Genomic DNA, 24,079 nt, shown 5'->3' on the forward strand with positions numbered 1-24,079 from the left:
TGAAATTGATATTGAATATTTGAATAGATATTAAAATATTTGCAATTTAAAGTCCTGGAAGGTACCAGGCAGCAATTGCTGAGTCCACGTGGTGCCAGGTGCTGTGTCGGTCCTGGTGAGGGGCTGGCCCATGGTCTTTGGGCTTGTGCTGAGCTCAGTGAGCGATGGTAGAAAAGCCTGATGTTCAGAAACAACATGTTCCTCCTCTTTGTCTTGTCAGCTTCTGAGCCAGCATCTTTTCCCATTGGCCCCTGGGAGGGGCAGAAGGGTAGGGTGGGCAAGAAGAGGGGCCCTGGGCGGATGTTGTGATCTCTCTGCCTTAGTTTCTCCACCAATCAAGTGGAAAGAATAATAGCATTTCATTAGGTGCTGATAGAATGTAATGAGAATATGCATGTCATGCCCTTAGCTGAGTGTAGTGAGTGGTCAGTGTCTGTCCCCATCGGTTTTTCATCAGCAAGGATGTGGTTGACCTCTTGCTGGTGGGTACTTGTCTCTCCAGAGAATTGTGCTTTGTCAGAGCAGGTTGTTTCTGTTTACTTCACCCTTTTATCCTCAGCACCGGGAATAGTGTCTGGCATCCAGTAGGCAGTCAGAAGTTACTATGGAATAAATGAGTGATTGGAGAGCTGACACCATAAATACAAGGCAGAACTGGAGTGACAGAGAACATGGGTGGGGACCCTGGGGCAGGAGAGAGCTCAGCATCTCTGTGTAAACTGAGATGCGACAGATGGAGAGCAGGTAGGAGAAGTGGTGGAGGACCACAGACCTTGTAGGAGGTTAGGTTTTATTCAAAATGTGTTTGAGCCTGACCAGGCGGTGGCGCAGTGAATAGAGCGTTGGACTGGGATGTGGAGGACCCAGGTTCGAGACCTTGAGGTAGCCAGCTTGAGCGCGGCCTCATCTGGTTTGAGCAGAGCTCACCAGCTTGGACCCAAGGTCGCTGGCTTGAGCAAGGGGTCACTCGGTCTGCTGTAGCCCCACGGTCAAGCCACATATGAGAAAGCAATCAATGAACAACTAAGGTGTCACAACGAAAACTAATGATTGATGCTTCTCATCTCTCTCCGTTTTTGTCTGTCTGTCCCTATCTATCCCTCTCTCTGACTCTCTCTGTCTTTGAAAAAATAAAAAAATTAAAAATTAAAAAATAAAGTGGTTCCATTTATAAAAAAAAGTGTTTGAAATCATTGAGGGATTTTATTGTTTTTAGTTTTGAGACAATATTAGACTTTAGAAAAACATCAAGAAAGGTACGAAGGACTTTTTTTCACAAACTTTGCAGATAAGTTGTTGACCAGATGCCCCATCATGCTCAGATACTTTAGTGTATTCCCTACAAGGGACATTATGAGCACCTATCCAAGCAGGAAGTTTACATGGATGCCTGTGGCTGTTTAACCCACACACCCTGTTCTGGTGGCTCCAGTGGCCTAGTGCCCTAGTGATGTCCTTGAGTGATCCAGCCAGGGTCAGGCTGGCCTCTAGTCAGCAATCTCTCCCTTCTCCTTTCGTCTGGAACAGCTCCTCAGTTTGACCTGGGGAAGGTTACAGGCCAGTTCTGTTTGAGGATGCCTTTCCATTTGGGCTGTCAGGTGTTTCTCACGGTTAGATTCAGGTTACGCATCCCTGGCAGGGAGGCCACAGAAATGAAGTTGGGTTTTCAGTATGTCCTATCGGGAGGGACGTGATGTCACCCTGCCCCATGCTGGTGGTAGCATGGCTCATCACCTGATTCAATGGTGTATGCCAGGTTCCCCTCTTCATCTTGGCCTGTTGCCTTGTTTTTAAAAGATCAGATCTGCTCACATTCTCGGTCAGAGAGCAAACTCCTCATACTGTGTTTCTTTTCCAGCTGCTGAGTCAGGAGACGGTGGTGAAGTTTGTGCCACGGTATAGCCTCGTCCTAGAACTCAGTGACAGCGGGGCCTTCCGGAGAAGCCTACATGACCCTGACGGGCAGGTGGTCACCTATGTCAGCGAAGTGCATGAGCATGACGGGCACCTCTACCTGGGTTCCTTCAGGGCCCCCTTCCTCTGCAGACTCAGCCTTCAGTCTGCCTAGCTGGCCGATCGCAGCCCTGACCATGGCTGTGCCTGGAATCGCCACCCTGGGCACCGTACCTGGTCCAGGAGGCATCGTGGATACAGCCCATACTCCTGGTCTTCAGAAGTGTGGTGTGACCCTGTGGACGGACCTATGGGCCTCTATAGGACAGCCTCTCCTGGGTTTGGCTTTGCATTTAGAGGCAAGTGTAACATCTGCCATTGGGAGATAAGCTCATGTAAAGCCATTTTCCCTTTAAAAATTCTTTCTAAGCTGAGGAATTCTGTGGGACTTAGGGGACCGTGCACTTGTGGCAGGCCTCGGGGTTTGGTGGATGGAGCAGTAGATGAACTGCCCAGGATCTTAGCCAGCTTTAGCTGTGGCCTGTCCTGCCCACCCCAGTGTCTTGTTATTGGGTGGGGTGGTGCCTGCCTTGGGGGAGAAGCACAGGCTGGGCAAGAACGGCTCCGTGTGGAGTGCACAGGCCAGCGCTGCACTCGCTCCCTAGAGTGCGCGGCACACGGGCCCTTGATCCCTGGCTTTCCCTGCTGTCGCTCCCACCCTCCGGCCCACCCTCCGGCCCACTCGGGCTCCTAACAGGGTTTTATTTTAGAAAAAAACTCCTGAGTCTGGTCAATCATGAAGGCAAGGACCTGAGGAAGTGCATAGTAGAAGCATGTTGATTTCAACAGCTGAGGGGACTGCTGGGCTTCTCTCTGAACAACCTATCACACAAACTGAGTGACCCATTCGCTGGGTGAATTTAGGACAGTCCTGTTTACACACCTTTGTTCCTCACCTCTAGACCCACAGATGTGAACGGTGTACATGTTAATGTCATACTTCCTTGAGTGTCACCAGCCCGAAAGTTGCTGTATGTCTATCCACTGGTTATAATTTTGTCAGAGAGACCCATGTAATGATGATAATTACTTAAATAAACTTTTTTGATGATTAGTATTTTTGATGGTGTAGCCTAAGAGTTTCTTCCTTACTTTAAATATAGTTATTTTAACAGTGACTGAAATTTGATTCCATTCAGTGTTGGTCTGAGACAAGCAGTTTATCAGATTTGCTCAGGACCTCTCCGGAGGCAGCGGCGGCCTTGGCTGTTGCTGCCCCTCTTGCCTCCTGGCACTGGTTCAGTCTTGGGCAGGCTGGTATTAGTGCTGTGCTATTCCCAGCCTACAGTGTTCCTTTTCCGTCCTGAAGAACAGTTCATGTATCTTGGATAGTTTTTAAGAACATGACAAAGACAATATTTTAACTAGGTGATGACACTAAATTCAAGGGACTGAGAGCAGAGGTAAACTCGGAACTTTAGGTCGCGTCCACCGGCTGGCCTTCAGCCCCTTTGCTCCCTTTCCCGGCTTCAGCCCCCCGCTCGGCTCACTCTGGGGAGGAAGTCTGGAATCCAGTGGTGGCTCACCCCCTGTCGCCGTCCTCAGGCTGCCTTTCTGTATAGCTGCAGCGAGGCAGGCAGAGACTCGCTTTGTCTAGTTGATGCAACCCCTATGTCTCAGATGAATGACTGTTATTTATATAACTTTAGGAAAGAAATGGAGCAGTGATTATTAAATATTTGTGATAGATAATGGTGTACCCCATAAATCAAGTACTACAAGGATACTAGGTGAAACCCGACCAGTCTGTCACAAACTGTACATGCGCTGTGCCTAAAGCAGCTGGCCTTGACCCAGAGCAGAGGCCTGCTCCCAGTGCTTCACCTGTACCGTTACAGCGAGGCCGGGAGACTGCTTTTAGCTGTCAGCAAAGGAGTCTTGGTTTGACTCAGATGTTGATTTTCTGTCTCAAAGTGTCATTTCCTGCTTTATATTTGGTAGTTTACCATGGTGAGGTACAAAATATAGCCTTATTATGTTTAAATATGTGATGTGCTTTTATTGTAAACATAAAATGGATTTGGTCTGATGTAAATTGCCAAAATGGTTTTAAAATTAAATTTAATTGTTCATTCCCTGTGTGCTTTATTATCTGTTATAAGCCCCTCATCAAAATTTAGTTATTGGCCCTGTCTGGGTAGCTCAGTTGGTTAGAGCGTTGTTTCAATATGCCAAGGTTGTGGGTTCAAATCCCTGGCCAGGGCACCTGCAAGAGTCAACAATAAATGCATAAATAACTGGAACAAAAAAAAAATCAATGTTTCTCTCTCTCTCTTTCTCTCTCTCCTCCCTTCTCTCTAAAATTAATAGTTAAAAAAAAGATTCCTTTTTGATTTTTTTTTTTTTTACAGGGACAGAATCAGATAGGGACAGACAGAAACGGAGAGATGAGAAGCATCAATCATTAGTTTTTCGTTACACCTTAGTTGTTCATTGATTGTTTTCTCATATGTGCCTTGACCGTGGGCCTTAAGCAGACCGAGTAACCCCTTGCTCCAGCCAGTGACCTTGGGTCCAAGCTGGTGAGCTTTTTGCTCAAACCAGATGAGGCCGCGCTCAAGCTGGTGACCTCGGGGTCTCGAACCTGGGTTCTCTGCATCCCAGTCCAACGCTCTATCCACTGCGCCACCGCCCGGTCAGGCCCCTTTTGATATTTTTAACATCAGTGAACAATTGCAGAGTGGTCTACAGTTTTGAAAGGGTTTTCTTATACCTTTTTAATGATGCAAGGAGATACAGCCTCATTTGCAGGCAGGAACTGAGGCTGGTGGGGAAGCGACTTGCCCAGAGTCAACAGCCAGCATGCAGCTGAGCCAGGACCTGTGTTGTGATGGTCTACTGGGGAGCTGGGGGACGAGGCAGGTGGTGTGGGGAGGACCTGTCTCTGTGGTGCCCACTACCCGGCCCGAGGGTCAGATCCTAGCTGTATTCAGAGTTCTGTGGGATCCCAGCTCTCTGGGCTGGCCTGGGCATCAGTGTGGTTTCAAGTCTCACAGGTGGTCTCCGCGGGTAGTGGTGAGGCATTCATCACATTCTGGGCCCAGCTGCAACCTCAGGAGGGCCGGCCGGTGACTGGAGCAGGGGCAGTGGCAGGGAGGGGAGGGGCATGGCCAGGGGCAAGCTCAGCACACTTAGGGCTGGACTGTCAGGATTTTGGTGGTCTGTTCAAGTTTGAGAGAGTATTTATGCTTTCTGGCCATAGGTCTGGTATGTCTTAGAATCGTGGGTCTTTAACTTTCCATTTTCTCTATGACAGTAATATTAGATGATGGCGCAGCTTCCCTCTGAGTCGGAGAAGAGCTGGTGAGGTTAGAAAACGGGTGGAACTGGGTTGGCAGTACAGGACTTGAGGCTGTCACTGGTTGACATCCCCCACGGGCGGAACGGTACCTAGCTCCATGTGGGTGTTGGGCACCTGTTGGAACCCACTGCAGGCTCTGGCAGACCCTTCTCAGCTGCAGCAGTGGTGCACTTGGTCTGGAGAGAACAGGGCCTCAGGGCACAGGACCGTCAGGGTCCCTGTGCTGAACAAAGCGATCGGAGCCTGCACGGTCAGACACAGCCCTGCAGGGCCTGCTCTGCAGCAAGCTGGGCCACACGCATCTCTGCGGGGGTCAAAGGGACACCAGCTGCTGGCTTCCGGATTTCAAGGTAGCCTCACACTGGCTCACCTCCCAGCCCCTTCTGGTGTCGCATGGCACGTTTAAATGGTGTTTGACGACACGCATTTACTCCTGAGAGGTGTACTACATACAACCACTGGGATGGGGGTGAGGGGACTGTGGATGCATTGTAACCAAGAGCCCCTTCTACCTGGAATCCAGGCCCCAAGGCCTTCGTGGAGGAAGGTTTGCAGAAGCCTGAGGTTGGGCTGGTGGCTGGTGTGCCATAGGTCTGAGACTTCTCTTTGTCAACTTTGTGGGAGGCAGTACAGACCTGGTTCCAAATGATGTTTTGAAAATTGTGGATATAGGTTAAAGTTCAAACCTGAGAGTTCTGAGATTGGGATTTGAGGCCTCCCCCTCCCTGCTGGGGGGGGGGGAGGTTAGCCACAGCCTCCTGACTGGGCAGGGAGGTTGGGGTGTGGGGGCCCGGCAGGGGTTCTATGAGGCTGCGCTCCCCCCTCCCCTCATAGCTATGTGTGCTCTCATTTCTTTTCTTTCCTTTCTTTTTTTTCATATTTTTCTGAAGCTGGAAACGGGGAGAGACAGTCAGACAGACTCCCGCATGCGCCCGACCGGGATCCACCCAGCACGCCCACCAGGGGGACGCTCTGCCCACCAGGGGGCGATGCTCTGCCCCTCCGGGGCGTCACTCTGCCAAGACCAGAGCCACTCTAGTGCCTGGGGCAGAGGCCAAGGAGCCATCCCCAGCGCCCGGGCCATCTTTGCTCCAATGGAGCCTTGGCTGCAGGAGGGGAAGAGAAAGACAGAGAGGAAGGAGGGGGAGGGTGGAGAAGCAAATGGGTGCTTCTCCTATGTGCCCTGGCCGGGAATCGAACCCAGGTCCCCCGCACGCCAGGCCGACGCTCTACCGCTGAGCCAACCGGCCAGGGCCTGCTCTCATTTCTGACACTACATCATGTGTGGCCAGTGGAGGGGTGCCTGTCGGAGGTCTGAGTAATTTTTAGGACAGGCCTGGCCTTGAGGAGCTCTGATCTGTATACTTAAATGTAAATGAGATGGACTGGGATCTCTGAATGTGGGATTCTCCATTTGCTTCATCATCTTGCACAAATCCTGATGATCCCCGAGCTGTGTTAGTCCAGTCCCGGTGTTGGTGTTCCACCACCTTGGAATGCTTGGGGCCCACAGCGCTGAGTGAACTCACTTGTCTTTATGAAAGGATTGCCTTCGGGAGCCTTCGGAATCATTGGATAATCTTGTGGCATAGTTGCCACCACTGTCTCTGAATTAAATGACCAGAGGGGTGAGGCAAAGCAGCAAAATCATTGAGGATTTGGAATTTAGTTTTACCATCATTAATGAAGGAACGTGAGGGTCATTCATTTTGGTCATCCACATTAATCAAGTTTATGACAGTGTGCTAAATTTGCCATACATATTTAATGCAGATTTTCTCTTTCTGGTGAATTATCAGGTCTGTATTTTTGAAAGGCAACAAGGTATTTTGTACTAATCCATAGTATGAGGAGGCCCTGGAGAGGAAGAATTCCGAAGCGCGTGGCCCTGTATGTGCGCAGGCTCGCTGCCGCTGGTCAGAGCGCCTCTTCTCCGAGTGGAGCTCGGGCCTGGCCTTCGGCAGCTCCTGGGCTTCTGCTCTGTGGTCCAGTCTTACACTGCTTCCAGTTTAAGTGCAAGACTTTTTTTTTTTCTTTCCAATTTTTCCATTAATCTGAGAGTGAGAGAGAAGTATGGTTCCACTCAGTTGTGTACTCATTGATAGCTTCTTGTACATGCCCGGACCAGGGGTTGAATCTGTGACTTCTGGTGGCCTGGGCCGATTCACTATCCACCACCCAACCAGGGCCAGTGAGGCCTGTATTTTACAAGAATTCTGGGTGGTCTCTTTCCCCCATGTTCCCAGGGCAGCATGTCTACCCTTGACCATGTCTTCCCTCTCCTGGGTGGGTCTCAGGGATGTTACCCAGCACTGTCCCCTGCCCTACTTGTCCAAGCACCGCTGTGCACATGCAGAGCCTCCGAGGCGGCAGAGAGAACTGAGTGTATGTCCCAGCCTGGCGGAGACACAGCTGGAGGGGAGCACTCTGTGGGGTGCTGCTGCCCACCTGCCAGTTCACGATAGGGACGCAGGCTGGCCTGTCTCTAGCTGCTTTGGTGTATAGTATGTGGCCATGAGCTAGTGGCCAGAAGAGCCCCCGGGTGCTTTATGGAGGTAACTTAGAGTGGTCAGACCGCTCAGTGAGGGGAACTTTTCAATGCTCACCTTACCTTCCTGAGTCTCCCTTTAACAGGTAAAGCAACAGCCATTTCTTTGAGATGATCAGTATTTTACTCATATTTATTTATGACTTGCTTCATCCACGAGAGGTCAGCATGCTCAGTAGCAGACTTAGTCCCTTTGTCCAGTGCTGTAACTAGACAGACGAAAGGATAGATCTCTGGGCTTCTATCAGGGACCAGGGAGCATGGAGTAGTTGGTGCAGACCACTGGGTAACTGGATGGAAGGGGCTTCTTCAGGGTGAGAACCCCAAACATTCCTATTGTGGGACTCAGTCCCCTGTGTTCACTCTGAATCCAGCTGCACAGCATCAGTAAAATGAATTAAGTTTAGAAGAGAATTCAAAGTATTTAACTTTAGGGCGGTCATTCTTCCATCCCAGTTACTCTGTAATGGACCCATGGCACTTCCACTGCTCTCCGGGAGCTATTTCAGAAGAGCCCGCGGCTGGAGTATCGCAGAAGTCAGTGACAGTGGAGAACAGGCACCTCGAACCTCTGGAGCCAGGGGATGACCCAGACTTCAGAGTAGCAACTGAAAGTCTGAAACAAAGAAGGGCAGCCTGAGAGTCCTGCTGCCATCACAGAGGCTGCCACCCCCAAGGCCGCGCACCCGGAGCCCCGCAGTGCCCGTGCCGCTGCGTGGGCTGTGCCCCCGTGTGCATGCCCCTGTGTGCGTGCCCCCGTGTGTGTGCACTCGTGTGTGCATGCCCCTGTGTGCGTGCACCCATATGTGTGCGTGCCCCCGTGTGTGTGCGTGCCCGTGTGTATGCGTGCCCCCGTGTGTGTGCACTCGTGTGTGTGCGTGCCCCTGTGTGCATGCACCCATATGTGTGTGTGCGTGCCCCCATATGTGTGCATGCCCCTGTGTGTGCGTGCCCCCGTGTGTGTGCGTGCCCCTGTGTGCGTGCCCCCGTGTGTGTGCACTCGTGTGTGTGCATGCCCCTGTGTGCATGCCCCCGTGTGTGTGCATGCCCCCATGTGTGTGCGTGCCCCCGTGTGTGTGCACTCGTGTGTGTGCGTGCCCCTGTGTGCGTGCACCCGTGTGTGTGCGTGCCCCTGTGTGTGTGCCTGGACACTGCATTTTCCTTACTGAGGACTTCTCTCCTTGTTCTGAGTTTTTATTTAAAAATTTTTTGAACTTACAGAAAAATGGAAAGAGTAATTCCAGCATTTAGTATTTGTTTTGCCTATATTTATGAATTATTAAATTTTGCCACACTGGCTTTGTCCCTGTGTGTGTATATAAATTTATAAATTATTTCAAAGTTCTCTTTTTTGCTCTAACCCACCCCCAGATGTAGCTGCACTTCTCTGGGAGGTCTCCCGTGTCTGCCCGTGTCTGTTGGGACCCATTGGGTGCTGGGATGCCCGGCCTCAGGCGTGATGCCTGGGCCGTGGAGCAGACCAGGGTGAAGGAGTGTTTCTCAGAGCCCTGCAGAGCACCCGGGGCCAGGACTGGGTGGGAGGTCTCAGGAGGTGTGACCTCCTTTGTTTTACCTGCTTTAAGGTGTAGTTGGTCTGGAAGTCACAGTTGTCCAGACTGGGGTGCTTCATTTTCTTGCAAGTAGTTCTGCCAATCTCCATATCCAGCATGTATTTCAGGCCTTTCACCACCTAGAGAGAGAGAGGGCAGGGCTGGGTTACTTGGTGCAGGGCGGAGGGATGGCAGCCCCTCTCCCAGCAGGAGAGGGCTTGAAGATGGGATGAAGATGTCCTGCTGGGCTGGGCCCGTGCCCTCTGGGGGCTGTGACTGGGGGAGGGCACGTGGAGTGTCCGTGAGCCCCCGTGGGAGGCAGCCTGTGACCAGTCCCCGACGCTCCCTCTGCTTTATTCCCTCATCTTCTCACTCCTGCTCAGGGGCGGACATGTGCTCTGTGTCCAGGACTCGCCATCAGGCAGCAGGAAAGTGGCAGACTATGGTTGCCCAGGGCAAAGGTAAATCCTGCCTGCCCGCCCCCATGCCCTCGCCACCCACTGCTGCCTGCCCTGTGGCCTTTACATGGGGTGTCTGCTGGCTCCCTCACTATTCCCGGCAACAGCGCGGGTATTTCAGTTATATTTCAACATAGCCCTTCTCCACTTGGATGTGGCAACAACCTGGTCCATTCCCCTCATCTACGGTCTCAGGGAAGTCAGAGAAACCATTCTCAGTTTTCAGTCTCAGCCCCACCAACTACCTAAGTGAAATAAAATCCCCAACCTCACTGAGCAATAATGTACCCCTGCAAGAGGCCACAGCCTTCCATGGTCCTGGGGCTCTGTCCTTGGAGTGGTGACACTTGGGTTGTTTCCATGAAGAACCTTACAGAAAGCCTGTCCCCACCAAACTTCCTGCTACAGGACACTTTCTCATCATACAAATACACTACTCTTAAAAGGTTTAAGAGCAAATAAAGAAGATGATAAAAATCACCTATAATTCTGTGACCCAAAGGTAACCAACCATCACTGATGTGTGAGAGGGGTCAGTGTTGTTCTCCCTCACCCCCATAGTTCCCGGGCTTCCCTCGCATAGCTGCCCAGTGTCCCTGGCAGCCAACTCCTGGCTGTGCCTTGTTAGTTACTGATCTGCATCCCGTATCCCGGGCTGACCCTGTGTTCTCAGGACACAGATGAGCAGGGCCTGGCTCTGCGCTGTAGGGTTCTCTCTAGGAGGGAAAGCGCTGAGCCATCTGTGTGACATGGAGGCAAGGCTGGAGGAGGAGGGCTTGTGTGTGGAGGAGGTTGGGGGTGGGCGAAGGAACTGGTCCCAGGTGAAGAATATCAAAAGTTGCTTTGAGGCCATGGTTCTGCTGCAGGGATGAGGCGGGATAGCCTCGGGTGGGGCGGCTCTGGCAGGTGAGGCTGTCGGCCTCCCTGAGGGGACAGCATCTCTATCCATTTGGCTCCTGTTACTTAGCTTCTGGTTTTTCCCCACCTGCAGCCTTCAGCTCGCCCACCTCTGGTCCCTGTCCACCCCACCCTCTGTGCTGCCCCCGTGGCTCTGCCCAGGAGAAGCTGGCTTTAGTAAGAGGTGGCTCCTCTCTGGTGACACTGGTTTGGCCTGCTTGTAGGCTATCTGTGGCTGCTACTGTCAGCCCCCTGGCCTGGTCTGTGCTCTAATGGCCAGGGCACTAGATGGGTGGGCCCCTGAAGGACAGGAGCTTCTGTAGCCTGGCCTCCTAGTCCTCAGACTCTGGCACCAGAACGCAGACCCTCACCTGGACCAGTGCTCTGCTGACATGGGACTCCTTGAATAAGAAGATGTCATTTGTGCAGTTGTTGAACTTTTCAACGCTGTGTCTGGCGGCTTTGAGGACTCCTGGGTCATTGGTCTCGACTGTTTTGGGAAATCCTGGCTTCACATCAGAGTTAAAGATCTGGGAACAAAAATCTGAAAGAGAGACATGGAACCAGACAAGAGCATTGCTGTCAGTGGGGCCCTTGGTCAGGTGTCACACCTCAAACCTTGCTGCTCAGTTCTCTCTGCTCCCCTTGTGGCTCCCAGCCCATCGACTCCTTGCTCATCTGCCCTCCCCTCATTGACCCATCCTCCCCTCACTCATTTACCCTCCACTCTCCTGTCCACCATCCTTGGCCTGTCCTGTCCTCAACCTACAATGCAATTGCTGTGCATCTGCATGGTTGCCTTGCACTGAAAGCTGAGGACCAGGTGAAGCAAGTGGTGCACTGATGGGTGAGACACAGTTCCTGTGCCCTGTTCCTGCCCCTACAGCCTCCTTCAGAACCCAGGGTTATCGCCAATGTGTGTGTGTGTGTTTCTTTTTCTTTTTCTTTTATTCAGTGAGAGGAGGGGAGGCAGAGAGACAGACTCGGCACAGATCCTGACCAGGATCCACCCGGAAAGCCCACTAGGGGGCGATGATCTACCCAACTGGGGTGTTGCTAAGCAACTGAGATGGAGGCCATGGAGCCATCCTCAGCGCCTGGAGCCAACTTGCTCCAGTCGAGCCTTGGCTGCAGGAGGGGAAGAGAGAGAGAGAAGTGAGAGGGGGGGGCAGTGGAGAAGCTTCTGTTGTGTGCCCTGACTGGGAATCAAACCTGGTACATCCACATGCCAGGCTGATGCTCTACCACTATGCCAACCGACCAGGGCCTCCAATGTATGTTACAGAAAACCTGAACATGTCTGAAGATAACAGAGCCTCAGGACAGGATGCAACTTCAAGGTGTTAGGAGAAGTCGTACCCGCTGGCCTTTAAGGCCAACATCTGGTCCCGCCGACCGCTCAGCTTGTCCCCAACAAGTTGACCCCAGGGAACGACCCAAAGGCCAGTCCTGCCCTCCCACTGTGAGGCAGCTGCTGCTATCCTCCTCCTTGGGGCTGCTTGTTAGAACCTACCCAGCTTCCAGCCCACACTCCCAGGGCCCCAGCCCCAGGCAGCACAGAGCACCTGGGACTGCTCGCACCCTGCTGCCTCCTCCTCCACAGTTTTGGGTCACGTCTGAGGGCCAGGCCTGGGTGACTGATTTCACATGGCTCCTGGTGGAGCTGGCATGTGGCGGGAGGAGAGAGCTCTGGGTTTCTTTAAGTTCTTCCTGTCCTGAGGGGAGGCCCATATTTGGATAAAGGGGGGGGAGGGCTCCCCAACCATCGCATACTCAGACTCTGACAGTAGGCAAGCCAGGGGCCCAGTCCCCCTCCTCTGCTCTGCACATCCTCCTCTGCAGCCCCGCAGCAGTGGAGCCCAGGGGGACCCATCCCTCCCTGAGAAAGACCCTGACTTTACTGCTCTCCTCGGCTCCCTGTGGGCTGTGCCCTCCTCACCCTTAGGTGCACAGGCACAGAAGCTCATGTTTGCTGGAGCTCTCACTCCACAGATAAACAGGCTAGACAGATGAGAGAGCAGCGAGTGAAGGAAGGCAGGAGTGTCTGCAGGGAGGCCGCTGTGGGCCGTGGGGCTCAAGGGACCCGGTGGCCCAAGTGAGTAGAGCACGGGAAGCAGCGCTGAGAGGCCGGGCTGGCCCTACGTGGGTGTGTGCGTTTGGGTTACGAACATTGGATCTTATTATTAAGAAAATAGGAATGTAAAAACCCACAGGCTAAAAACAAAAAAAAACCCCAAAAAACAAACAAACAAAAAAAACAAACCCACAGGCTACCTGAATTGCAACAAGTGAACACAGCCTTTTCTGGTTGGTGGCTTATGGTTGAATTTGTCAGTTTTACTACAATGGTCATGTACTAGTTGTGTATAAAAATAACAAAAAGTTAAACGTTTTGGGGAGAAATCTAAATACACTGGTGGGGTTAGAGAGGAGTGAAGGTGCTTAGGTCCGTGGACTTCTCTTTACTACGACTTTCCCACAGCTTTTCCTGAAGCAGCGTGCTGTGATCCAGGTCTCAGCACAAGCAGCTGGAAGTGGAGGTGGGCGTGACAGCAGCAGCACTAAGCTGATGAGCCCCAGCTTAGAGAGTCCTGCTGCCCTGTGTCCCCTGCTCCCCGCACAGACAGGCTCGCACTGAAACTGGAGAGACCCAGGTGTACTTGGGTTGTAGACACGTACTGTCTGAGAAGATACTGGTGGTGAGGGATGTGGGAGTCAAGGTACAAGGTTGTTTCTGGGTTGTGAAGAAATCAAAACTTAGGGAGGAAACCAGTGGCCTAGACTCGGCAGAGCTCGGGAGCTTTGACAGAAGCACGATTCCAGGGGCTGAACTGGTGTGTCCCGTTAGGGCTAAGAAGTCCCCCACTCATAGGGACTGACAGAGGGGCTGAGAGAAGTACCTCAGCCTTGTGCTGGGTGTGGCGTTAGAGAGGGGCAGTGGGCTGGAGAGGCTGGGGGGGCTGGAAACCTGAGCCACTGGCAGACTTGTGCCCAGGAGGATGGCACCCCCGTGTGGCTGTGCTAGCTGTGGCCTGCGAGTAAGGTTGTGCCCGAGAGCCCAGGGAACAGAGCCCTCTTGGGAGGGGGCTTCATACTGGGTGCAGGGTCTCTGAAACGGACTGTCCATATGGCCCCAAGCTGGAGCTGGCCAAGCATGCTGGAACATTTCCCAGGGCACCAGAGTGGGTCACAGCAGAGGGTGAGAAGAGGGGCTGGAAGTGCAGCTCAGCAGGGAGGCCTTGCCCAGAGTATCGGTGATCTCATCAGGCTAAAGTGAGAGGCCCAAGAGGAGGCCATTTCTGCTGCCCAGTCTGGTTCTAGGCAGTGGAACCCGAGTGCTGGACCCTACGGCACGCACGTGAGACCCCACTGGCTGTGAGAACAGGATGGCTGTGCATCTGGCTGGCTGGTCCCATGCGGTCTGCCTGTGGGGTCTCTTCTCCCCTGTGGGGCTGCCATAGAAGGAGCTGAGTGGGCAGAGAAGGCATGGTCCTGTGTAAGTTCTGTGACCCTGGGGGTCTTCCTGCTCTCTCCGGAGGACCCATACTGCCTGACAAGAGGACCTTGCTTGGCCAGTGGGTCTCCTCGGGTGGTTCCCTCCTTGGAATTTCTTTTTTTTTGTATTTTTCTGAAGTTAGAAATGGGGAGGCAGTCAGACAGACTCCTGCATGTGCCTGACCAGTGTCCACCCGGCATACCCACCAGGGGGCGATGCTCTGCCCATCTGGGGCATTGCTCTGTTGCAACCAGAGGCACTCTAGCGCCTGAGACAGAGGCCATAGAGCCATCCCCAGAGCCCGGGCCAATTTGCTCCAATGGAGCCTTGGCTGCGGGAGGGGAAGAGAGAGACAGAGAGGAGAGGGGGAGGGGTGGAGAAGCAGATAGGCACTTCTTCTGTGTGCCCTGGCTGGGAATCGAACCCGGGACTCCTGCATGCCAGGCTGATGCTCTACCACTGAGCCAACCGGTCAGGGCCTTCCCTGGAACTTTCAGAGGCAAATGTCAAGACTAAGCTCATGCATGATTCCTGTGCCAGGCTCCCTACGCTTTAGCAGCCCAAAGACCTGGTCCCTCCCAACAGAAGGGTATGGCCATCTGCTGGTCCAAGGTTTCCCCAGAGCTTTGTTCTCCACAAGCGTGCTCTGAGATTCTCCTTGTCAATAACCCAGCCATCCAATGATAATCTCACAGGGGCTGGGCTGAAGCCTTCACTTGAGGTGTTTGAAGCTTGAAGCTACTAAATCCGCTTCCATCCCTAGAGCCTGGGAGCTGGGTTGACGAAGCTGTGTCAGGCTCTGAAGCCTACATTCCCCGGCCCCCCGCGTGGCTCTGGCGCAGGCGGTGTGGGAGGCCTGGCCGTGCGTGCTGATGCTGACGTGCACGTGGCAGGGAGGACTACCCTGGGGACCTGTCCTTGCTGACCACAGGCAGATAGGCGTGGACTTCAGTTTTAACGAAAAACTGGTTTGGGAAACAGCTTTGTTTCTGCTCATCACTGAAGTCTACACAATAGAGAGAGCAAGACACCCCTTTCTTTTTAATTACCAGTTATTACATGGTCCCCATCCCCTGTGGATTCACACATTTATTGCTTTTTCTGATCATAAGCTTACCTATTTTGGGTAGAAAATTTGAAAAATACAGTACAGTTTAACAAAAAATATTAGAAATCATTCTGAATATCTCCAAGGTAGCCACTGTTAACTGTTTTGTTATTTACATAAAGTGTATTACATTTAATTTTCCTTGTATTCAGCAGAATTAATGAAGTGAAATCAGAGGAAGTTGAACCTCAGATGAATGTGACGTTAGTTCCTAAGTGATTTTGGTAAAGTTACGAGAAAGTTATTTTTATTTAACTACTTGCTTCCTAAAATGTTGGTTTCAAGTCAGCACAGAGGACCAAACAAAAAGTGAAAACTCCACTTTTAATTTTTAAAATAAAAATGTCAAGCCTATTTTTAGAATGATTCAAGAGAAATTAACAGGGAAGGGGCTGACCAGGATAAAAACTGTCCCAGAAGGGACTCCCTTTCAGAGGAGGACACCAGCAGGGACTGACAGCCTGGCGCGTCCCTGGACCCAGCCAGGAGTCAGCCCTCCCTGCATCCCTCCGCTCTGGGAGTTGGGGCATGTGCCCATCGTGCAGGTGAAGAAGCTGAGGCCGCACAGGAGTGCAGGGCGGGCTTAGAGCCAGGTCTGACTAGTTCTAAAGACCATGCTCTTTTTTCTCATTCAAGAGCTATTTCCTGGCAGCTGCTGTGGGCGATTCCAAGACGGCTCTGAAACTACAGGCAGCACGCAGACCCCAGCTGGACAGGTCCCAGGAAGGGGACTAACCTGCCCATAAAGAGAGCGCTGAGGGAGGGGCACTGGGGGTGGGGAGACCAGTGAGACAGCGGTAGCAGGATGTCACCTAGTGAGGAGGAGATAGAACTGACATCACTTGGTGGGGGCTGGGTGTGGGGGAGGCGCTGTGGTGGCTTGGTGATGCACACAGAAAGGGGAGGGCCAGGTTGGTGAGAAGAAGCAAAACATACTTCTGCAAAGGACCACTGCTGGAGAGAAGGGGAATTCTTCCAAATGAGGGGTGACTCAATCCTGCCCCCACCCCCCAGGACAGCACAGAGAACAAACACATCAAGGCTCAGGGCTTGGACATGCTGCGCATAGCCTCTGCTCGGTCAGGTGGGAAGCGAGGTCGAAAGCACCCAGAAAGGAGAGAAGATCGGGGACACTTGCCAGCCCAGCCCAGAAACAGGACCCTCCACGAAGGACTCCTTTACTACTCATAGGAATGAATTCGCTCTTTGGCTGGTCTTGAAAATAATGACTCAAACAGCAGGCTGTTGAGGGGCAGGGAGACGTAGCTGAGGGAGGAGTACCACACACCCCAGCAGGGTTCCTTTTCTGAAGGGACTAGCGGACATTAGGATGACCAAAGGGCTGGGCCGGGCGCTGAGCAGAGTATGAAGTGCTTGTGACCCAGGTGCCACCCCGGGAAGAATGCACAGTTGTAACATTAGGAGGGGACAAGCACAATGTGCAGATGCAAAGTGCTTGGAGGAGAACGCTGGGCCCCAGGCCTCAGGGCGTCAGGACGCAGCCAGCTCTGCGCCTGGGTGTGGACTCGCGCCTGGGGCGGCGCACACCTGTTCTCAGATGACAGGCCCTGGAGAGACCCACAGGGGGGTTGGACGCAGCCAGGTGGTGGGAGGTGCTGACTGTCCCCACCTGCCTGTGAACAGCTCAGCCTTGCTGCAGGAGCTGGGGCATCGAGGGGTCCCCTCAGGCTCCTGGCCATGCCAGCCTGGCACCAGTGGGCCCCTGGGCCACCCCCTTTGTTACGGTCACCCCAGCCCTCTCCAACCTTGTACGTATCAAAGATGTCTAGGGCTCTCTCCTTTCTCTGGTGATCAGAATGGGAAGCAAAGTGGAATTCAAGGAAACATTCTGATGTTTCTCACTTAAAAATGTAATTTTTCTATACAAATCACACATGATTCCTACTCCAGCGTCCAGTTCCTGTTCCCGTTGCATTCCCCCACCCCTTCAAAACTGTGACGGGCCCCGTGGGCCACTGCTTTGGGCACTGCCTTGTCCTCTGTGAGCAGAGGACTTCAATGATAAGCCTGCTGGTGTGCGTTGACCCTTTGGGAAAACAACTAAGAGTTTCAATCAAATCCACGGGTGAACAGGCAACACCACAGCTTGGGGAAACTGTCAATAACCAGAGTGTTAGTGGTAGCAACTGTTAACTGTTTCCAGGCAGATTAAAGAGGGTAAAATCTGCCCTCAAATTACCATAAACGTCTAGGCCAGTGTCCTGTAAAAGGCGTGGGACAGGAACTTCCTGACGAAGAACAGATGGTAAAATAATCTGGTAGTGAACGGTTTTGGTAAACAGCCCTTCATTTACTTTTCTGAAAAGTTAAGACAAGTTGGATGTCTGTCCTGTGGGGAGCACCAGGCCCTGGGACACTGGCCATGTGTACACGTCCTGAAACCACGCGGAGGACAAGACCCTTTGGAGAGAGCGCCTGTTCCCTTGGGCCTGTTCATGTGGAGGGAAAAGGGATCCTTGGGGGGCTGGGGCTCCCCACCACCTTCTTCTTTTAGGTTTTAGGTGTGGCCTGGGAGATGAAGGGGACCAGTGTGTGAAATCATCCCTGAGAAGGGAACTCCAGGGTGCCCACGAGTCAACTATGGGGAGTCTCCCTGTGAGACCTGCGATGGTGTCCTCCAGGTGGCTGCTTGGGCTCCCCCCACCAGCATCGAGGAGCCCTTGTTATGGGCAGGGTGCAGAGACCCTTGAGGAGGCAGTCCCCATGGGCCCCTGCTCCTGAAGCTCACAGGCTGGAGGTCTGGGCCTAAGGACTGACTGTCAGGCTCATGGGGGTCCACTCTCTGCCCACCTGGAGGTGACATCCTGAGCCCTGCACCCCTCTGCTCCTCTCACATGACACCAGCACTCGGTAAGTCTGGATTGTTGCCATTAATGTTATGAAACTGCCCCCTGCCCAGCTGCGTTCTGGGGCTCTGAGAGTGAATAGGCCATTCTTTTGAGGGCACGTGTGTTCTTTGGGCACAAAGGGGGTGTTCGTTAGTCCCAGCCTTAACCCCTGGGACATGTCCAGAGTCCGAATCCCAGCTCTGCCTCTCACTGGCTGTGTAGCTTTGGGCAAGTTGCCTAACCTCTCTGAACCTCTTACGCATCTGTAAAATGGGGATGATGATGGCACTGACTTCACAGGGTGGTGGTGATAATATGTGAGACCTAACAGATAAAGATCTTACCAATAAATGGTATAAATCGTGTAATTGTTATCAAGTATTATATCAAATATGCAATATGGCTAGTGTGGGAGTCTCTGAGGGCAAATTGGTGTCCTCCATTGGGAAAAAATAATCTCAAAGACTGGGCCATGAGCCCCCACGGGCCTAGACAGAGCCTGCAGCAGTTTCCAGGCTCCTGCCCAGGATGCAGGGGCAATGCGGTCCCTCCCCTGCCACAAGTGTTCTCTGGGTATGACAGGAACTCCCAGCCCTTGCTACTGGTCACAGAGAACTGGAGTCACCTTGCAGGTAGAAGGAGTGATGGCTGCCGGACCCCTGCCCAGGTAGCCCTGAAATGGGAAAATGGGCCATTGCTAGCTTGGCTGGGGGTGGGGGCGGGGTGGTGGGAACAGAGTGTGACGCGATGGCCAAGTGGAGCTTCCCTGGAGAGCTAACAAGTTGAGAAAGAAGGGCTTTACATTCTCCCTAAGTTCTGCTGGGCTTGGGGGGAGGGGAGAGCTGCTGGGCGCCTGCATTTAGGTTAGGCAGCTTAGCATTTAGGCTAGGGAGAATGGTGCCACCCTGGGGTTCCTGGGGCACACCCCGCCCCACCGTGGGAAGGTTCTATGACGGAAGCACCTGAGGGGATGAAAGCTAAGGTAGGGCGGGTGGGCGGCACAGCATGGGTGCTGCCAAGACCGAACAGACTCAGGAGCAGGGCAAGGCGGGAGGCCGCAAGCACCCAGGCTCAGTGAGAGTACTTCCATGTCCACCACGGTAAGCCCCTCAGGACCCAAGGTGGATGCGTTATTGACTCGTTTCCTGGGTCAGGAGGCTGACGCTTAGACAGGCTCCAGGCTCCACAGTTACTGGGCTCAGGGAGTCTGCCTGTCCGAAGGCCGTCTGCATGTGAGTGTGCACTCTGGACCCTCCACTGGGCTTGGTGGCAGAGAGCAGGTGGAAGGGGAGGGCCCAGGCTGGCTGAGAAGGGCTTTGGCGGGGACAGGCAGGTGCAGCTGTGGCGGAGGAGGGTGTTGGAGAGAGCTGTGTTCAGTTTGAAACCCCAGCAGAGGGGTGGCTGTCCCGCTGGTGAGTGGGCACTCAGTTAGCTAAGGATGCCCATGCAGCCTGGTGCCGTCCCTACCTTGTTAGGGAGGGGGCTGAGGCAAGCAGGGAGAAGTCAGCAAACCACTGCTGGCGGCCGAGCAACAGTCCTGGCACAGCTGGGAAGGCAGGGCCACGTCCCTCCAGGAGCCCTTCGCTAAGGTTTGAGGAGGAGTGCACTTCTCTGGTCTGAGCTTCGCCTTTCTTCCTCTGGCTTGTCCCCTCCTGTGGACACTAGAGGTCCCAGGAAGACAGTGGCAGCCAGTCAGCCCTGGAAGAGGGGTCAGGGCTTCACTTGTGAGCCAAAAGCTAAGCTCCGGGAGAAGGAGGAAGGGTCCCCTAGGGCCTAGACCGTGAGCACAGCACCCACCCGAGATGGTCCAGGGCCCTGAGACAGTGTTCCCAGGAGGGGTGGGACTGAGAGCCCCCCCCCCCCCCCCCATGGACTGAGAGGCTCTGGGGCCTTGTAACTGGCCCTGTCTGAACACCTTCCACTTGGTCTCCTGTGGCCAGGCTCCGCCCCCTTCCAAAGGGAGAGGAGGGCAGAACCAGCCCCTCCTGGACGCTGCCCCTGCTCCCTGGGCAGTGGCGTGGGACTTGAGCAGGCCACTTTGGTCTTCCAGAACCAGCTTCCTCACTGGAAAGGAAGTGGAATAGAACCCGGGGTCTTCACCAGCATCCATGGCCTGTGGTTCTGAGGCTAGGGAGGCATCTCCAGCTCCACATGCGTGTGTGTTTGAGGGGGTGATCACTGGCTGTGTGACTTGAGCAAGTCACCTGCCCTAACTGTGGCTGGCCAGAAGGATGACAGTGTCTGCTCATCATGGTCTCTAGAGCCAAGTCGCAGGACAGCAGCTAGTGGGCAGGAATGACTGGCCATAAGATAGAAACCACCTAACCACCTAACCCATTTCTGTGCTCTGTCCCTACGGAATCCGCCTTGGGCTGAGGTCCTTAGGCCACTGCATGGATCCCGGAGCAGTGGGGGACAGAAGTCCCTTCCCTTGTCCCCAGGCGGCACTCAGACCCCCACTCCTGAACCCCTGGAAGGCAGCTGAGGCCCTGTCTGCTGGGCCTGCCCACCCAGGACTGGGCTTCAGGACCTGTGTGCGGGGCGGAACTCACAGCACCCGGCTCCCTCCAGCAATATTTGGATCCTGCATAGAACCAAAGAACCAAAGGGAGACCCTCCTCTTACCTGGGGACAGGTGCCCTGTGCTGGTTAAGATGAGGCTGCAGAAGGCCAGCAGCTCCCAGGCTGGCCACATGGTTGCTGGAAGGTGGTGCTGGCTGCGGGCCACCGGAGGAGCTGGCGAGCGTGCTGGTGGTGGGGGACCTACAAACTGCCTGCCCAGACGGAGCTGCCTGCCTTATTACTGGGCGGGGTGGTGGTTTCTTGCTCAGTCATTTTGACCAGAAACTCTACACCTCCACATCTGTCGGCTACAAAGTCAACCACTTCCTTTATTAAAGTTTCCAAAGCGCAAGTCCTTGCAAGGGGAGGAGGGAGAGAAATGAGACCTGGGAACAAAACCCTGCAATCGTCTACCCCTCAAAACACATGAAGACATGTTGCATTGAAAAATGTTAGCAGAATCATTTGGATCTTCTTCTCCAAACCACACTTCTAAGATCCAAGGCTCAGGGTTCCTGAGGTTCTGAGTGGCCCCCGGCAGGAGGCTGCCTGCCTACGGCTGTGAGTGGACATCCTCCTACCCGGAAGTGGGCAGAAAATGACGCAGACTGCAGTTTCACAGGATGAAGGTGGCCAGGGCACATGCGCCCCTGGTGGTTTCTGCGCCCGGAGTCAGGAGAGGAGCAGTGTTTGCCGATTGAAAGAGCACGGCATCATTGGCTCCCAGCTGGGGAGGAGAAGAAAGAACAGCGTTTTAGCCCAGAGGGGCTAGCGCCCTGGCAGATCGCCCGCTGCTGTGCTAGCTCAGCGGTGAGGAGCGGGGCTCTAGAGCCCAATGGCCTGAGTTTGTTTAAATCCAACTCTGGACTGTTATCAGTTGGCTGACCTTAGGTGTGGGTCAGCCTCTGTGCTTTAGTTTCCCCCGGGTAGGGTTGTGGTGAGGATTTGGGGACTTTCTCAGTGTCAATGCCCAGAGCCTGGAAAGCGAAGGTGTATGGGCAGTTCATGGGCAGCCCAGGAGACGCCGAGCCATCTGGACTGTGTGTGGACTGCCTCCCCCAGGGCACAGGACAGGCAGACTCTCCCAGTCAGGACATGCATGTTAACACCATCCAGGGCAAGATCTGCCCCAGGTGGGGTCTGGGTTCTACTAGATTCCAGGCAGGTGACCGGGGTATGTCTGACAGGCAGGTGACCGGGGTATGTCTGACTCAGTCGAACAGGCTAGGTTGCCTCTGGGTGCCCCCAGGTTCCTGGCCCATGTAAGGACTGTTATCAGCAAAGTCCATTAGCCCGGTGCGGGGCAGGTGGCCACACGGATCAACTGCGGCAGATGTGGTGCCAGCGCTTCCTGCTGGACCTGCTCTGCTGCTCCTGGCGCTCACCCTCCGCTGCCAGCGGCTGTGTTATGAGCAATCCAGGGTGGTGTCTTCTTGCCAGGCTCTGTGCCCCGACCATGCGTGCCCTGTCTGAGTTCATCCCCGGGGGCCTGGCCTGGAGGGGAGGCTGGTGCAGCAGCTCTGCTGTCGCAGCTCAGGTGGCAGGTTGCCCTTCCCTTTGTGCTTGCTTTTAGTGTGGGGTTATTCCCGCTTTCAGAAGCTCTGGACGAGGCTCAGGGCGATTTGGGGACTTTCTCCAGTCACTGTATCTTCTCTGGGCCTTGGCCCTTTCATCTGTGACTGTAGGTGACAGCTATCCATATTCCCAGCGCTGCCACTCTCAGGCTTGTGGGGCAAACAAAGGTCCAGGGAGGCCTCATTGTCACAAAGTGCCATAGCAGGAAGGAGCGGATGTTGCACCAGTACTGTTAGAGGGTTCTTCAGGGGAAGTGTGTGTGCGTGCGTGTGCATGGATGGTGTCGTATGTGTAAGTGTCTGTGCCTGTGTCTGTTTGTGTCTCTGTGTGTATGCCTGTGTGTCTAGGAGTCTGTCTCAGTCTTCATATAGTTTGAGTGTGAATTTGTGTGTGTTTTTCAAAGTGTGTGAAAAAGATGAATGTATATGTGCTTATGTGCATATGTGTGTGCAGTTGTGTATATATATTGTAATGGTAAATTTGTTGTCAACTTGACTGGGCCATGGGGTGCTCGGGTGTTTAGTTAAACATGATTCCTGGGTATGCCTATGGGCACATTTCTGGAGGAAATTAACATTTTAATTGGTGCACTGAGTAAAGCAGATTGCCCTCCCTCGTGTGGGTGGGCCTCGTCCAGTTAGTTGAAGACTTAAACAGAATGCAAAGCTGAGCAGGAGAGAATTCTCTCGCCTGATGGTCTTCCAGCCAGCACATCAGTCTTCTGCTTTCAGACTCACACTCGGATTGGAATGCATGCCATTGGCTCTTGCTTCTCAGGCCTTTGGACCCGAACTGGAACTATGTCACTGGTTTTCCTGGGTCTGGACTTCTTAGCCCTCAGAGTTGTGTGAGCCAGTTCCTTATAGCAGGGGTTCCCAAACTACGGCCCGTGGGCCACATGCGGCCCCCTGAGGCCATTTATCCAGCCCGCGCCCCACTTCCAGAAGGGGCACCTCTTTCATTGGTGGTCAGTGAGAGGAGCATAGTTTCCATTGAAATACTGGTCAGTTTGTTGATTTAAATTTACTTGTTCTTTATTTTAAATATTGTATTTGTTCCCTTTTTTTTTTTTTTTACTTTAAAATAAGATATGTGCAGTGTGCATAGGGATTTGTTCATAGTTTTTTTTATAGTCCAGCTCTCCTATGGTCTGAGGGACAGTGAGCTGGCCCCCTGTGTAAAAAGTTTGGGGACCCCTGCCTTATAGTAAATCTCTTTACACACACACACACACCATTGGTTTGGCTTCTCTAGAGAACCCTGACTGATATGTTGTGCACATGTGTGTCTGTGCCTGGACAGGTGTCTATGTATATAAGCATGTACTATTAGTGTGTCTGTGTGTCTTTGCTTACATGTGTGTGTTCCTGTGAATCTGGGTAAAAGCTTTCTGTAGGTGTCTGCATGTGTGCGTACACATGTGCATATGTGTGTATACATCTATGCACACGTGTTATTCTGTGTATGTTATGTACACTATTTCTGTTCTATGCAAGGCGTGCTCGAAGTGCTGTGGGGGTGATGGTCGCTGTACTGAGTCTTGTTCTTTCATTTGTTCATCACGCACCCATCCTTCAACCCCTTGCTTGTTGAAGGGTGGTCCCTGGACCAGTGGGATCAGCATTCCCTGGAAGCTTGATGGAAATGGAGATTCTCAGGCCCCACTAGACCTTATGACTGAGACTGTGAACGGAGCCCAGGAATCTGTTTTCATAAACTCTCCAGGAGAGTTTTTGGCCTCTAAGGTTGGAAGCCCTGATTGAATCCATTTGATTGCCCCTT

At 53.3% G+C, this 24,079-nt stretch overlaps 2 protein-coding genes across 3 annotated transcripts in view; one reads left to right on the forward strand and one right to left on the reverse strand.

Annotated features, from left to right (window-relative positions):
* The window catches only part of APMAP (adipocyte plasma membrane associated protein), a 32,369-nt gene extending 28,342 nt beyond the window's left edge, over positions 1–4,027 (forward strand). For both annotated transcript variants that reach the window (XM_066236998.1, XM_066236999.1), the window contains one exon: positions 1,859–4,027. In XM_066236998.1, the coding sequence (XP_066093095.1) occupies positions 1,859–2,068 (210 nt within the window). In that variant the 3' untranslated portion in view covers positions 2,069–4,027. The remainder of the gene's footprint in view (positions 1–1,858) is intronic.
* A 1,527-nt stretch (positions 4,028–5,554) lies between these two features.
* CST7 (cystatin F) lies at positions 5,555–20,926 on the reverse strand. Its single transcript, XM_066235374.1, has 5 exons — positions 20,786–20,926; positions 11,079–11,251; positions 9,376–9,492; positions 7,861–8,418; positions 5,555–7,308 (listed from the first exon to the last, which is right to left on the reverse strand). The coding sequence occupies exons 1-4, from the start codon at positions 20,853–20,855 to the stop codon at positions 8,341–8,343; spliced, it is 438 nt and encodes a 145-aa protein (XP_066091471.1). The 5' UTR covers positions 20,856–20,926; the 3' UTR covers positions 5,555–7,308; positions 7,861–8,340.
* Between the last annotated feature and the right edge of the window lie 3,153 nt (positions 20,927–24,079).

The sequence above is a fragment of the Saccopteryx bilineata genome, chromosome 6 (genome assembly GCF_036850765.1).
Source record: "Saccopteryx bilineata isolate mSacBil1 chromosome 6, mSacBil1_pri_phased_curated, whole genome shotgun sequence".
NCBI classification, from domain to species: domain Eukaryota; kingdom Metazoa; phylum Chordata; class Mammalia; order Chiroptera; family Emballonuridae; genus Saccopteryx; species Saccopteryx bilineata.